Below are 14,251 nucleotides of genomic sequence, written 5' to 3'. Positions count from 1 at the left end.
TCTATGCACTATACCTCTCCCATTCTATCTCTTCTCCTTTCCTGTGGTTATTTTAAACCCATTGAAGGCTTGTTACCTGAAAGCCATTGAGACTCAGCCCAACTTTGCCGTGGCTTGGAGCAACTTGGGCTGTGTGTTCAATGCCCAGGGAGAGATATGGCTGGCCATACACCATTTTGAAAAGGTCAGTTGCATAGTTTTTTGTAACATTGATCAAACTATATTATGAGACACCATAACAGTATCAAATATAAAGTCTTTTTTCCTTGGTTTTTAGGCAGTGACACTGGATCCAAATTTCCTTGATGCATACATCAATTTAGGCAATGTTTTGAAGGAGGCCCGCATCTTTGACAGGTGAGTCTAAATCATGACAGATTTTTCTGTCAATGCACCACCCTAACACATTCCTCGATACCTCGTTTAATTAAGTCAGACAATGTTCATTTCAGCACATCCTTGTCTTTGCTGTTCGTAGAACTATTTTTTTGTTTTCTTGTTTTTATTCCATTGACTGGGCAGGGCAGATTTGCTGTGCTTACTGCTGTCACAGCAGTAATGCATCTGCTTGTGGGTTTTTAGGTTGTAGCATACATCATTTCATTTTAAATGTTTGCAGAATATTCATAACTTTTATTCACATCTTCCAGAGCTGTGGCTGGATACTTGAGAGCCCTGAGTCTGAGCCCCAATCATGCTGTTGTCCATGGAAATCTGGCCTGTGTCTACTATGAGCAGGGCCTCATTGACCTTGCTATTGACACCTACCGCCGTGCTATTGAATTGCAGCCCCACTTTCCTGATGCCTACTGCAATTTGGCAAACGCTCTAAAGGAGAAAGGAAATGTAATGTGTTTTTTGTCTCTAATCTTGAGTACCTCTGAGGTCATTAAACACTTGCTGAGTTTTTAGTCACTGAGTTCTATTTTCCCTAACAGGTGTCTGAAGCCGAAGAGTGCTACAACACAGCTTTGCGTTTGTGTCCAACTCATGCCGACTCCCTTAACAACTTGGCCAATATCAAGCGTGAGCAGGGCTACATCGAGGAAGCTGTTCAGCTCTACAGAAAAGCCTTAGAGGTGGGTTTAACATTGTCAAGATTAACAGATTTGAAATATTCACTTTTACAGTAAAAATGATCATGTGGTGATACGTATTCAAACTTTATTCATCAGGTGTTCCCAGAGTTTGCAGCAGCTCACTCGAACTTAGCCAGTGTGTTGCAGCAGCAGGGAAAACTGCAGGAAGCCCTCATGCACTACAAAGAGGCAATCAGGTTTGTAAATGAATGCTGGAGACAACTGTGGACTTTGAGTTTATGCCTGAAATTAGCTTTCTTTTTCTTTGTTGGGCTCATGTTTAATCACTCCTGTCACTTTTCTAAAGTGAGAATAGCTGTCTTAGTTCAGACATGTTACTGATCTACTAACTTTAAATGGATGTTTGATTTGTAGCATTCCTAAAAGTCCCGTTGGCAACATTTAGCGAAAAAGCTGCTATCTTAATAACTGCTGCTAAATAACTTAAAGTTTGTACATGAAAATAGAGCAGTAAGTATACTGTGAAGCCACCTGAGTGTTGCCAGATATGAGTGAAAAATTAAATCCATTAATTTCTCTCCTGTGACACTCCTATGATTATTTACTTTTGTGTAAAAAGACCTGACAGCTGAGTAATTTTGTAATGTGGTCTGTTTGAATTTTAGAATCAGCCCCACATTTGCTGATGCCTACTCAAACATGGGGAATACACTAAAAGAAATGCAAGATGTTCAGGGAGCTCTGCAGTGTTATACCCGTGCCATCCAGATCAACCCCGCCTTTGCTGATGCTCATAGCAATTTAGCCTCAATCCATAAGGTAGGAATATTTCTTAATTTTACTCTTCATATGCTCTCTCTAGATGATAGAGAGATAGATATAGCACTTCACTATTAGATTATCCACCTCCAGGTTGCTTTTCACATTAAATTAGTAAATTTAAAGATGTATTTTCACACAAACCTAATTCAAAATTGAGCAATGGATACCTGAGTTGGCACCCGTTTGTTAGTTGAGTATGCCTTTTGGAGTTTTAATTTTTATGTTGTTTGTATTTATTTTATTTTTAGGATTCTGGAAACATCCCAGAGGCTATTGCATCTTATCGCACAGCCTTGAAACTGAAGCCTGACTTCCCTGATGCTTACTGCAACTTGGCACACTGCCTACAGGTGTTCATCTGCTGTTATACTGCATCTCCTTTCTATTTTTTTACTTCTGCTGTTATCAAAACAAATTTTCTGATTACTTTTTGTTTTTTTTAATTTATTAATAAATTAATTTTTTGTTGTTTTTGCCCCCCACTTTTTCAGATTGTGTGTGACTGGACAGATTATGATGAGCGGATGAAAAAGCTTGTGAGCATTGTGGCAGACCAACTGGAGAAGAACCGCTTGCCCTCAGTGCACCCACACCACAGCATGCTGTATCCGCTCTCTCACAGCTTCCGCAAGGCCATTGCTGAGCGCCACGGAAACCTTTGCCTGGACAAGGTAGACAAAATGATCAAAGCAAGTAAACCTTTAATATATATTTTGGGAGGGTGGAAGGTGGCTGGTGATGGAAGTGCCTGCAGGGTATGGGGAAGGTAAGGGGGGTGGGCAAGGTACTGGGTATAAAGAAGTAGAGAAGCTGGTGGTGAGTGGGTCGCTTGGAGTGATGAAGGTATAGGGGTAAGAAATGATTTTTGGGCAAACAAATTATGTTGTCAGTCAAACATCTGACATGTAGACTTTACTGTCCTACTGTACACGTATTCTTATAACATTACTTACTCCACAGATTAATGCACTGCACAAACCGGCTTACGAGCATCCCAAGGATCTGAAAGCTAGTGGTGGACGTCTGCGCATTGGATATGTAAGCTCTGACTTTGGCAACCATCCAACCTCCCACCTGATGCAGTCCATTCCTGGAATGCACAATCCTGAAAAATTTGAGGTAATTTCAACTCGGAATTGGTTTTTATGGTTTAAAAAAATGGTGCTTATTACACTCTGCAATGTATTGACACAGTGTTGACTAAAGTCTTCATTTTGTTTTCCTTACCCTAAAGGTGTTTTGCTATGCACTCAGCCCTGATGATAGTACCAATTTCCGTGTGAAAGTGGTCGCTGAAGCTCATCATTTCACAGACCTCTCACAGGTAACTCGTAACATGTTGTTTCCTCAACAGTATCTTTCTATTTATAACACATCAACCTTGAGCATTTCTATTTTTAACTTGGAAGGCATTTCAACCATTGTGCTGTCACATGCAATGTCAGGAACTCTAGCCATTTACATAAACTGTAATTTTTGTCTCCAGATACCTTGCAATGGCAAGGCAGCTGATCGTATTCACCAGGATGGAATCAACATTCTAGTGAATATGAATGGATACACCAAGGGAGCAAGAAATGAGCTCTTTGCCCTCCGCCCTGCCCCTGTTCAGGTAAGCCTTACATGTAAATTGTTAGCCTGTCTAGGGGATAGCTATATTTATAAGCTTGTGCAATATACTGACCGTGAAAACGCACAGCTAACAATTTATACCTATTCAATAGGCTATGTGGCTAGGTTACCCTGGAACCAGCGGAGCTCCCTTCATGGACTACATCATCACAGACAAGGAGACATCGCCTACGGAAGTGGCTGAGCAGTACTCGGAGAAACTTGCCTACATGCCCAATACCTTCTTCATTGGAGACCATGCCAACATGTTCCCTCACCTCAAGGTTTGTCCAGCCTTACAATGCTGCAGATTGATTCTGTGAGCTGTCTTGTTTTCCTAAAATTTTACTTTCACTGTTGTTGTAACTTTATTTATTTTTGACCAACAGAAAAAGGCAGTGATTGATTTCAAGTCTAACGGGCACATCTTTGACAACCGCATCGTTCTTAATGGTATTGATCTGAAGGCCTTCTTGGACAGTCTGCCCGATGTCAAAGTGATAAAGGTGAGTAAGGAAAAATATCCAGAAACTTTATTAAAACAGACGTTTAATCTGAAACAATAATTCTGATTATTGATGAACATTTTTTATTTATTTTTATTTTTTAATCGACCAGATGAAGTGTGACAACAACCAGGAATCTACTGGTGACACAAATGGAGCCCTGTCCATGCCTGTAATTCCCATGAACACAGCAGCTGAAGCAATCATCAACATGATCAATCAAGGCCAAATCCAGGTCACAATCAATGGCTTCACTGTCAGCAATGGCCTAGCCACCACACAGGTAAGAGTCACTATTAGACATACACACTTTGGCCACTTTTGCTTCATGTAAACACACTGTCTGGACACCCTGGTCACGTTTCCATATATTGTCACATGCTGCTTCTTTTTACAGAAGTATTTTAGTCAATGTTCCCTCATTTAGGAGGGACTTTAAAACAAAACACTTTAAAACAAATGTAAGCGTTAAGGCCGCTCGACAAACAGCAATATTTTCATTCCTCATGTTTAGATCAGTAACAAAGCTGCAACTGGGGAGGAGGTGCCACGCACGATTGTTGTAACAACTCGTTCTCAGTATGGTCTCCCAGAGGACTCCATTGTCTACTGCAACTTCAACCAGCTCTACAAGATTGATCCACCTACTCTCCAGATGTGGGTCAATGTAAGTTTGGACTGTCCTTATTATTAATGAACTGGAGTTCCTTTAACTAAGAAATTCTGTTAAGTGTGTGTGTGTGTGTGTGTGTGTGTGTGTGTGTGTGTGTGTGTGTGTGTGAGAGAAAATAAATAATAAATCTCTTAACATTTGTCTTGTTGCAGATCCTAAAGCGCGTGCCCAACAGCGTATTGTGGCTTCTTCGCTTCCCTGCAGTTGGTGAGCCCAACATCCAGCAGTATGCTCAGAACATGGGTCTGCCAGGCTCTCGGATCATTTTCTCTCCTGTGGCCCCCAAGGAGGAGCATGTGAGAAGGGGCCAGCTTGCTGATGTGTGCCTAGACACTCCTCTGTGCAACGGTCATACCACAGGCATGGATGTTCTCTGGGCTGGAACACCCATGGTTACTATGCCTGGTGAGCAGAGTTTTCAGGAATAGGCTTGGCTACCGATTAGGGCTGCCACAAACGATTATTTTGATAGTCGATTAGTCACTGATTGCCATCTTCTGTTTCATTCTGTTATTACACTCTTAAATCCTACTACTTATTCCTGCATCTTTTGGGATCTTACAAAGCTTCAAACGACTCGTCGACTATTTTGATAGTCGACATAATCGTGACTAGTCGACTAATCGTGGCAGCCCTACTACCAATTGTTGCCATAACACAAGTTGAATAATTAACAGATTTTAAAAAAATATATAAAAACATGACCATGAGAAGAATGTTAATTGAAACCTGGCGCCAGTGTCCGGCAGCCTCGCCTCTGTCAGTGTGCCCCAGGGTGGCTGTGGCTACAATGTAGTTGCCATCACCAGTGTGTGAATGGGTGGATGACTGGATATGTAAAGCGCTTTGGGGTCCTTAGGGACTAGTAAAGTGCTATATAAATACAGGCCAGGCCATTTACCTGTTTTCTTTTAAAATATTGACACCACTGTAGGTGAGACTCTTGCATCCCGTGTGGCTGCCTCACAACTCAACTGTCTGGGCTGCCCTGATCTAATAGCTCAAAGCCGCCAGGACTATGAGGACATAGCAGTCAAACTGGGCTCCGACATGGAATAGTAAGTAGATGTTTATCCTAAACACTTAATTTTATTTATTTTTAAAACATCCTTTGTCACCTGCCAACTCTGATTACTCGCCCTCCTCCTATAGCCTGAAGATGGTCCGAGCGCGTGTTTGGAAGCAGAGAATTTGCAGCCCTCTTTTCAACACCAAGCAGTACACAATGGACCTGGAGAGGCTCTATCTGCAGATGTGGGAGCACCACAGTAATGGCAACAAGCCAGATCACTTGGTCAAACACCAGGCAGTAGAGGCTAGTGAAAATGCTTGAACTGGAAGCATGCAGAATTATTTTCCCCTTTCCCCCAGCCATTTTAAACCCCCATCAGCACCATAGTTTGAATGGTCCGTTTCCACTCCAGCCCCTTCTTGTCGAACTTTTGTCTGTATCACTCTCCTTTGCTATTAATGGGACTCTTGTTTTCAAGGAGCCTACACATGTTCACATTTATATCCCATTTACACTGATCGTTGCCTCTCACATCTGCATCTACTGAGCCAGATCGATCCTGAGACATTCAGGCAACTCTTCTGAGACTCTTGTCCTAAAACACAGTATAGGTATTTGGTGAGCATGAAAGGATTGTGAATGCCTGGCTTCCCTTTTTTTTTTTTTTTTTTTTTTCTTTCCCCTTTTTTGGTACTTGGATCGATGGATTTACTTTCTTCTGTCATTGTGCATATGGGACTAAGTGCAGCTTGTGGAGAGAATTTCCAGCCGTCATTACTTGTTGATCTATTTATAAATGGATTAAGAGTGTTGTGTGTTTTTTAAAAATGACATTGTTGCACCATGGAAATTGTACCTGACATGTTTCATCAGCTTTAACATGAAATTATAAAATTTAAATTGCAACTCCTCTTTAGTTTTTTTTTTTTTTTTTAAAAGCTCCTCTCACATACCTGCAGAAGTAGGTGTTCTAAGTTTCTGAAAACATGACAAAATGAGAACTTCTGAATGCCAACTTCATTAAGCAAGGACTGTTTATTACAAGGACTATTTATTATCAGGACTATTATCAGTTCTCAACATGTTCATAAGACTGGACAAATCTAGATAAAGCAACTCCTGTTAGGTCAGCGGGGAAGACCTAAATGTAATTTTAGATTACATACCTTATTTTTTATTTTTTTTTTTTTTAAATCTCACAAACCTGAAGCAGGCTGGTAAGTATTTCTAAGCAAATTCTTTTTCTTTTTTTTTTTTTTTAAATTGTCTGTTTACCTTTATGCTGTCAACGATGCCATGAGGCACTATATATAATAAATATTGAGATGGCAATCACTTTGTATGGTGTTTTGTACTCGATGGTAAAACCGGTGAAAAACTGAAACCCTACCCCTTTGTTTCTTAAATCCTCATCAGTGTGCGGTCAGCAGCTCACAGCACCTTGTTAAACTTGGCAGATTTATGTACTTGTATTCAGCTGTGCCTTTCTGGGTCCATTGGAGTCTGCTGACAAAATGAAAACAAATTTCCTGTGCCGAAATCTTCAAGCAATATTGGCATTTATGGAAGTGTTAAAAAATAAAAAGTCCTGCATTCACAAGTATACCAGTCCCAAAACCAGGTGGAAGAAGAAATTCAGTTAAAAACCAAATGGCTGACTAATATAAGTTACCAATGCTTTTTGTCATTGGAGTTCAAGTATGGATATCCTTTAAATGCCATTCGACTTTGCTTTGCTAACTTGTGTCAGTAGTTATATAATCTGCATACTTGTGCATGATCTGTGGAATGAATGTTAAAATTCATAGTTGACCAACATTCTAATCTAGAATACATAATGATGAATTCACAGACTGACTGTAGGACATGTGGCTGTCCAATAAGACGGTCATAAATCATAGATAATAAAAATATTCAATATATAAATGCATGGTTGGTACGTCTGGAGCTACTAAAAGCCATGGCGATTCCTTGTCAGACTGATGCATGACAGCCAACCAAGTCAAGTGATACAGGTAATAGAAGACATTTATATTATCTGGTAAGATGAGATATAACAAATGTGCACATAGATTAATTTAAAAGTTTTGTTAGCCATGACAAGTCTAGTTAGACAGTGTGACTAGTTGGTTTGGGTGACGTATAACGGCTTGCTGTAATTAATTTCTACCACAGTAATTTAAACATCAATTTGACAGATTATTTTTTTCTATTAAAAGTAGAATTGCATTAAAAACTAAATTGAACTTTATCTTCCTGTGAAATTTGTCTACGTGATTATTTTCCTGCAAACGTAGGTGTGGACAAGATGGTTCAGTGCCACTCCGAACGCGCTACGATTGGTCCAATATCACGGTGACAACTTCCGGTGCAATGGAGCACAAGATTTGAATTTAACTTCGTAGTTGCTTCCCTATTCTCTCAGCCACTCTTATTCTCTTATAACAGAAGCGCAATTGGTAATGAAATAACAAATATTGTCGGGTTCGTTTGTTTGTTTTATAAGTCGGTAATTCAGTGTGTGCTAATGGGGGGAAATGAACCAGCTAGCTCTTGTTAATGTTAGTTGATTAACGCTAGAGACCCCGTTGCTAACGGTAACGCTAACGCTGCTCAGCTAAAGGCTGTAACCCCTCAACCATATAGATATATTTTGTTCCAACCAGAAAAATTAATTGGTTAAATGAAAAATGTTTGGTAATAACTATAAATTAGCAGCACTCTGTGGTTTTATGATGTTATAAAAAACCAGCTTGATGTTAGCGCTGGAGCAAACTTTAAATGGCTCGTGCTATTGTGTGCTATTGCAGACTTGAAGGAAACTATGAACGATGCTACGTCCAAGTCTTTTCACAAAGTGGCTAAAAGAATGGGGTGGATGGATGAGGGAGGACTGGAGGAAACGGAAAAGAAGGTTTGCTGCATACTTTTTTAAACCCCTAAATTATCGCGGACTTCATTAAAAACTGGTAAACACACTGGCACTATTAGCCTAGGTTGCTGGAACAGAGAATAGCTCTCAAGTACAGCGTTTGAGACAGGAGAGATGATCGATCGTCTCCCTTTTAGCTTCATATATCAGATACCATTTAAGAGATACATTTTTTTTAAATAGTCCGTCAACCTAGGTCCACAATATTTTTTCCGCACTTTTACATCTGAGGAATTGTTTCAGCATGAATATCTCAAACTCAAACTTCAATGAATTTGGTCAAATTTCAATGGTCTATCTGCCATAATAAATGTCATGGCATCACGATCTGTAATTTGGGGCAGGTGCATCAAAACTGTGTGATGGCTGGTTGCTTAACTAAATATTTGTATAAAAAATGATTTTTGAATGGAGTACGGTTGTATTTTACAATGTCAATTGAAGCCTCTAGAAACATTCTTAGTTACAAAAATGCTATTTTCATTCAACTTGTATGCTGGATTGAGCAAATATGGTAACCAAAACAAAAAGAAAAATATCAATTGATAGTCTAATGTCAAAATGTTGGTACTCAGGTAGCACTTTATTAAAGTCTAAGAAAATAATTTTGTTAAATATACAGATTTTATTTTTTTGGAGACCCACTATGGCAGGGGTTGATTTTGTTGATTTGCGTTTAAAAGTGATGGTATCACCATGAAGTAAATGATTGAAAATGAATAAATAAATAAACATTATTATTGTTGTTGCTTCTGTTTGCAGTTGATGAGTAAAATTGGTAAGAGTCGTCATGCTGGCACAAGTGGTCATGGATCAGCAAGTAAGTGGAGAAACTCTGCGTTGAGCGAATCGAGTGACGATGAATTTGACAGGTGTAAGTGTTTGGGCTTTTTAAAAAAATTTTTTTTATTAATGTACAATGCTTAAAGGTGTGACTTTGGTTTCATGTATGGATTTAATTTTTTTCCTATTACCCTTTAATGCCTTAGTTCTTATGGAAAAAGCCACACCCCAAGCTAAAGCCACTTCACACAAGCCACGCAGTCCTGCAAAGACAGGCAGGTATGAAAATGTTTTCATGAAGCATTTTGTCTTTTTCTGATCTAGATTTTCTATCTGATTTATCATTTCACACTAATGACTATATTATGATATAACTAAAATATTTAAAAAGCACTTTTATTATTTTCAGTTCAAGCATTGTGGTGGTGAGCTCAGATGATGACAATACCGCTTTTGAAACATGTAAGTGCTAATGTCATTCTTCTGGTTAGATTTTGTCTATATATCCCACCAATACAATTTTTGGATATTTTATCTTTGCTCATTGAAGTTCTTCAGCGGGCAAAAACTCCCAATACTAAACCCAAGAAGACATCTAAAAGTGGCAGTGAGGACAGGTGAGTCCGATGAATTTTTATCCACCACTTTTATTTCCCGTCAGAAGTAAATGTTATTTACTGCTAAACATTTTCCCCCTGGGTTAATTTCACAGCCTCCATAATTTTATAGTTGACGACTACTCATCAGATGATGACTTTGTTGAGCCAAAATCATCTTTCAAAGGTAATTTTGCTGTTGTTCCTCACTTCCAGCATGATCCCAAATAATGTCGGGAGATGTCACATGCAACAATAAATGACATAGCCTTCACATTTACCTACCATTTGATCCCGGGAGGAGAAACAAATCCTTTTGGAGTTGCATCAGCAAGGCAGCCTGTTGTGTTGCTTCTAATATAACAGTGATATTGATTTAATTCATTAATGGGAAAATGAGCTAAAATCTCATCTTGGGAAGTTGCACCTGACTGATCTACGGCCTAGATTATCAGTCAGTCACACCTAGTTGTTTATGCCTACGTGACAGTGTTCACTTGCTGTGTGGTTTACAAACCGGGAGAGGGTTGTTCTTCACTTTGCAAATTATTTTCTGGTTGTATACAAAGCTTTTGTTGACGTATCAGGCGTCTTGTTTTTTCTAATTTCCCTGTTGCTGCTTTTTTAAATATGTGTCAGATGCATATGTAAAAGTCTGTTAATTTATTTTTTTTCTCTCAAATTTTTTTGTAGTTCCTAAGAAGACCAATACTCCAACATCCCAGCCTCAAACAAGGCGACCCCTGTCTCTGTTTAATTCACCTGTCTTTGTCAGCGACGATGAGGATGATGATAATATTGTGCTGAAGAGCACTTGGAGAACCCGTCACACGAGGCCCAAGTCACTTCCAAAGACCAGTGAGAATACTCCTCCTCTGTGCAATGACGATGAAACTTCGCCGTCACTCCCCTCTCCTCCTGCTCTGTCTCCTTTGTGTCGTCCTTCAAACGGAGCTAAAACATTAGTGATCTCTCCCAAGCGCACTTTTTCAGTGCCTTCCAAGCTGGATGATTCAAGCAGTTCTGAGGAGGAGTTCACATCCCTGCTGGAGAGACTGAAAAAGAAAAACAATTTCATAGGGAATTCATTCCTACCGAACAACAGCAAAGGTACGGTAACTGCTTAATTCTGAATGTTTGAATCTGACAGTCTTTTGTTTTTTTCTTGTCATGCTCATATCTCTTCCTCTCCTTTTTCCAATTAAATTTAGAGAGCGATAAGGAGCCTGCTGGGACAGTCTCAGTTCCTCCTGTATCCCAAACACCAGGCTCTAAATCATTAGGTGTGAAGACACCTGGAAAATCATCGATCTTGAAGCCCGCCGTCAGTCAGAGCGAGCCGAGACACGGTCCAACCAGCAAGTGCGTCTAGTGGATGCACTAATTGGACACCAGATAGTGAGCCTTTTCCTTTTATACACGAACGTTTGTCTTCATTTTGCTCTGTTTGCTTCCCTCTAGGAATGTGCTGTGTAAGACCCCGGGCTGCTTCCTGCAGTCGCTCACAAATCCCAGCTCCAGCTATGTGGGCAGCTTTAAGCAGAACAAAGAGGCACTCACAAGTAAACTCTACCACCTGTACAACACCACAGTGTTTGAGAGTAAGGTAATGAAGATTCATTGTTTACCAGACTGTTCTCCATTTGAAGCTGAGGAATATTTAATTTGATGCACGTGATGTAAAAGAAAATCTCCAGACTTTGTGAAATCCCCCTTGCTTTCACTGGTTGCCTAAAGTCCATTGGCAGCCATAGTAGAACCACCATCTGTAATATATTGTGTGTTATGTTGTCATAAGTCAAGGATGGGTCACATATTGAAGCTGCAAAGCTCTCTGGTTGTTTTGTGTAGGATAGCTGTTGTGCTAAATGATAAAATGCTCACTAATGAGTTTCAAGAATGAAGATATGAACTGTGAGCAAAGGCCGGAATCTCCCATGCAGTTCTTTCAATATTGATGTACAATTTAAAACTCCAGTATTCTTTTTATATTATTATTATTATTGTAAATTAAATATGATGAAACGCTCTGTGTAAAGAACGAAATATTTATACATTGCATTGTTTAATGTCTTTGCTAACAGGGTGAGTTTTTGTTTTCATTTATTTCTAACTTTCTTTCTTTTTAGCTCCCTGTGAATATGTCAGTGACCTGGAATAAGAAGATGCGTAAAACAGCTGGCTACTGCGTTACAGGGCAGGAAAAGGGTGGAGGAAACCGCTACGCCCGCATAGAACTGTCAGAGAAAGTCTGTGACTGTGCAGGTAATGGCTTACTAAGGTCCCCTAGAATTATTTGCTTGTCAGGGAAGCTGCGACCTTGTGGAGCTTTAGAACCTCTTACTGTGCTGTTGTTCCTGAATATGTGCGTGCGCATATATACGAGGTACATCGTCTTGTATGACAACATTGTCTTTGTGCTTCCCTGCTAGATCGTCTCAGGGACACACTGATACATGAAATGTGTCATGCTGCAACATGGCTGATTAACGGTGTAAGGGACGGGCATGGAAACTTCTGGAAGCTCTATGCTCGCAAAGCAACACTGGCACATCCGGAGCTGCCAATGGTCACGCGCTGCCACAGCTATGACATCAAGTACAAATTCCAGTACCAGTGCACTCGCTGCAAGAACACGTATGTAAACCAAAACCACTTACTCCATTTTATGAGTCGCTGTGTGTTTCCAGAGCGTTTGAGCTCATTTCAGCCTGATTAATGTCTCTTTTTTTACTGTGATTCCATATAGGATCGGCCGTCATTCCAAGTCACTGGACACGCAGAGATTTGTGTGCGCCCTCTGCACTGGTCAGCTTGTCTTGTTGACGCCTTCTAAGCCACGTGCTCCCACGCCTTTTGCCAACTTTGTCAAGGAAAATTACTCGAGTGTACGACAGGAGCTAGCAGGACAGAGTCATGCAGAGGTGATGCGGAAACTTAGTGCAGACTTTGCCTCGAAGACTAAACTGAGTCAAAGCTGAGCCAGTATGTGTCCTTTACACAGGCAGTCTATGAAATATCTCAGTCAGATAGTCTTACATTATTGAGCAGCTATGATTCTCAATGTTTTTTTTTTCTGTTTGTCTGTTGATCATTAGAGTTGCTGTAACTGGAAAAACTGAATGAATAGAAAGTAAATGTTTCTGATTGTGTGCTTGTGTAGATGATAGCATCAAACAATGTCATACTTAATAAGTGACTGTGCCATGGTAAATGTCTGATATGAGCCTTTTAATGCTGTGCTGGTGCGATTTTTTTTTTTTTTTTTTTTTGTTGGCTTTGCACCTTCAAGTCTTCAAATAAAGTTTAATTCTTTAAGATGGCCAGCACGTGCGCTAGCTACAGCCTGAACACAATGCTCAGTGTTCCTCTGCTCATTGTCATCCCGCGCTCTCCGTCACTCCTCAGACACTCGGTTCTTGCTCCTCATACACCTTCTCCTCTGCAATAATCTCCAGGTAGGTCTGCACATTTTGATTTTGGATTTTTTTTTAATTAACCAAACCCTTCTTAGAAATTATTCTCACAAACATTTGAGCTAAATCATCATAATCAATGCTTTTTCAGCAACTCATCGGGACAATCAAAGCAGTTCTTTTAGGATGTGGGGAAGATTTTTCTGTGACCCAATTTTTGATCTTCAGCGCTACTAATCAGGCCTTGTCATTGGTTTGTAAATTCTATATTATATTTGTACAGTTCACTGTTTGTTAGTGACTCACAATATACACCATTTTCTACTGTCATTTACTCTGGAGAATATCACCTGTTTATTTTATGTATTTTGTTTGGAGGCCACATGACAACATACTGTTTTGGATAGGGATAGGTGTTACTTGGGCTTAGCGCACAACCAGTCTGCATATATGCTCACTGGCCACTTGATTGGTTATATCTGTTCAGCTGCTTATTAAAGATCACATCCAAGTACTCAGACAAATTGCAGCAACCCAATACACTGAAGCATAGTCAAGGTGGCCTCCTGAAGGTCAGACTGGCCAGACTGCTTCAAGCTGTCAGAACTTCAGGCAACAGTGACTCAAATAATCACTCATTACAACCAAGATATGCAGAAGAGCACAGAACCTGTCAAACCTTGAAGCAGAATGGCTACAGCAGCAGAAGACCGCATAGGATCTGTGTTTAATAGCATCAGAAAAAAATACATTCAAGGTTTTATGATGCAACTTAAAAAAATTGGAGATAAATCCAAAGTCGAGCCACTCAAATGAGCAATGCTCATTTAAAAATGAAAGTAAAAATAAACAGGACACGA

At 39.9% G+C, this 14,251-nt stretch overlaps 2 protein-coding genes across 12 annotated transcripts in view; both read left to right on the top strand.

Annotated features, from left to right (window-relative positions):
• The window catches only part of ogt.1 (O-linked N-acetylglucosamine (GlcNAc) transferase, tandem duplicate 1), a 12,496-nt gene extending 6,157 nt beyond the window's left edge, over window positions 1-6,339 (top strand). For 4 of the 9 annotated variants that reach the window (XM_042229082.1, XM_042229077.1, XM_042229098.1 and 1 more), the window contains 18 exons: window positions 68-184; window positions 278-357; window positions 651-846; window positions 939-1,079; window positions 1,176-1,276; window positions 1,706-1,859; window positions 2,111-2,212; window positions 2,354-2,551; window positions 2,823-2,981; window positions 3,097-3,186; window positions 3,349-3,474; window positions 3,587-3,757; window positions 3,863-3,979; window positions 4,092-4,262; window positions 4,494-4,646; window positions 4,805-5,057; window positions 5,575-5,710; window positions 5,805-6,339. In XM_042229082.1, the coding sequence (XP_042085016.1) occupies window positions 68-184; window positions 278-357; window positions 651-846; window positions 939-1,079; window positions 1,176-1,276; window positions 1,706-1,859; window positions 2,111-2,212; window positions 2,354-2,551; window positions 2,823-2,981; window positions 3,097-3,186; window positions 3,349-3,474; window positions 3,587-3,757; window positions 3,863-3,979; window positions 4,092-4,262; window positions 4,494-4,646; window positions 4,805-5,057; window positions 5,575-5,710; window positions 5,805-5,985 (2,646 nt within the window). In that variant the 3' untranslated portion in view covers window positions 5,986-6,339. The remainder of the gene's footprint in view (window positions 1-67; window positions 185-277; window positions 358-650; window positions 847-938; window positions 1,080-1,175; window positions 1,277-1,705; window positions 1,860-2,110; window positions 2,213-2,353; window positions 2,552-2,822; window positions 2,982-3,096; window positions 3,187-3,348; window positions 3,475-3,586; window positions 3,758-3,862; window positions 3,980-4,091; window positions 4,263-4,493; window positions 4,647-4,804; window positions 5,058-5,574; window positions 5,711-5,804) is intronic. The other 5 variants (XM_005921277.3, XM_005921275.3, XM_005921276.3 and 2 more) reach the window with 3 other exon arrangements.
• Window positions 6,340-6,974: 635 nt separating this feature from the next.
• Window positions 6,975-14,159, top strand: gcna (germ cell nuclear acidic peptidase). 3 transcript variants are annotated; one of them, XR_315718.3, is made up of 14 exons: window positions 6,975-8,123; window positions 8,475-8,578; window positions 9,359-9,470; window positions 9,586-9,658; window positions 9,789-9,841; window positions 9,930-9,996; window positions 10,092-10,162; window positions 10,669-11,085; window positions 11,187-11,337; window positions 11,437-11,581; window positions 12,105-12,240; window positions 12,408-12,612; window positions 12,725-13,433; window positions 13,543-14,159. XR_315718.3 is itself a non-coding variant. In XM_005921285.3 (13 exons), exons 2-13 carry the CDS (start codon window positions 8,489-8,491, stop codon window positions 12,954-12,956), a joined length of 1,698 nt encoding a protein of 565 aa, XP_005921347.1. In that variant the 5' UTR covers window positions 6,975-8,123; window positions 8,475-8,488; the 3' UTR covers window positions 12,957-14,159. The 3 variants fall into 3 exon arrangements, 2 of the variants coding, with proteins under 2 accessions (XP_005921347.1, XP_005921346.1); XM_005921285.3 differs by having other exon boundaries at window positions 9,359-9,416; window positions 12,725-14,159; XM_005921284.3 differs by having other exon boundaries at window positions 12,725-14,159.
• The last annotated feature ends 92 nt before the right edge of the window (window positions 14,160-14,251 follow it).

This window comes from Haplochromis burtoni, unplaced genomic scaffold (genome assembly GCF_018398535.1).
Source record: "Haplochromis burtoni strain Fernald_Lab_line unplaced genomic scaffold, NCSU_Asbu1 Contig_10, whole genome shotgun sequence".
Taxonomy (NCBI): Eukaryota; Metazoa; Chordata; class Actinopteri; order Cichliformes; family Cichlidae; genus Haplochromis; species Haplochromis burtoni.
Note: the sequence above shows the minus strand (reverse complement) of the source record. Positions and strands in the feature narration are given on the sequence as shown.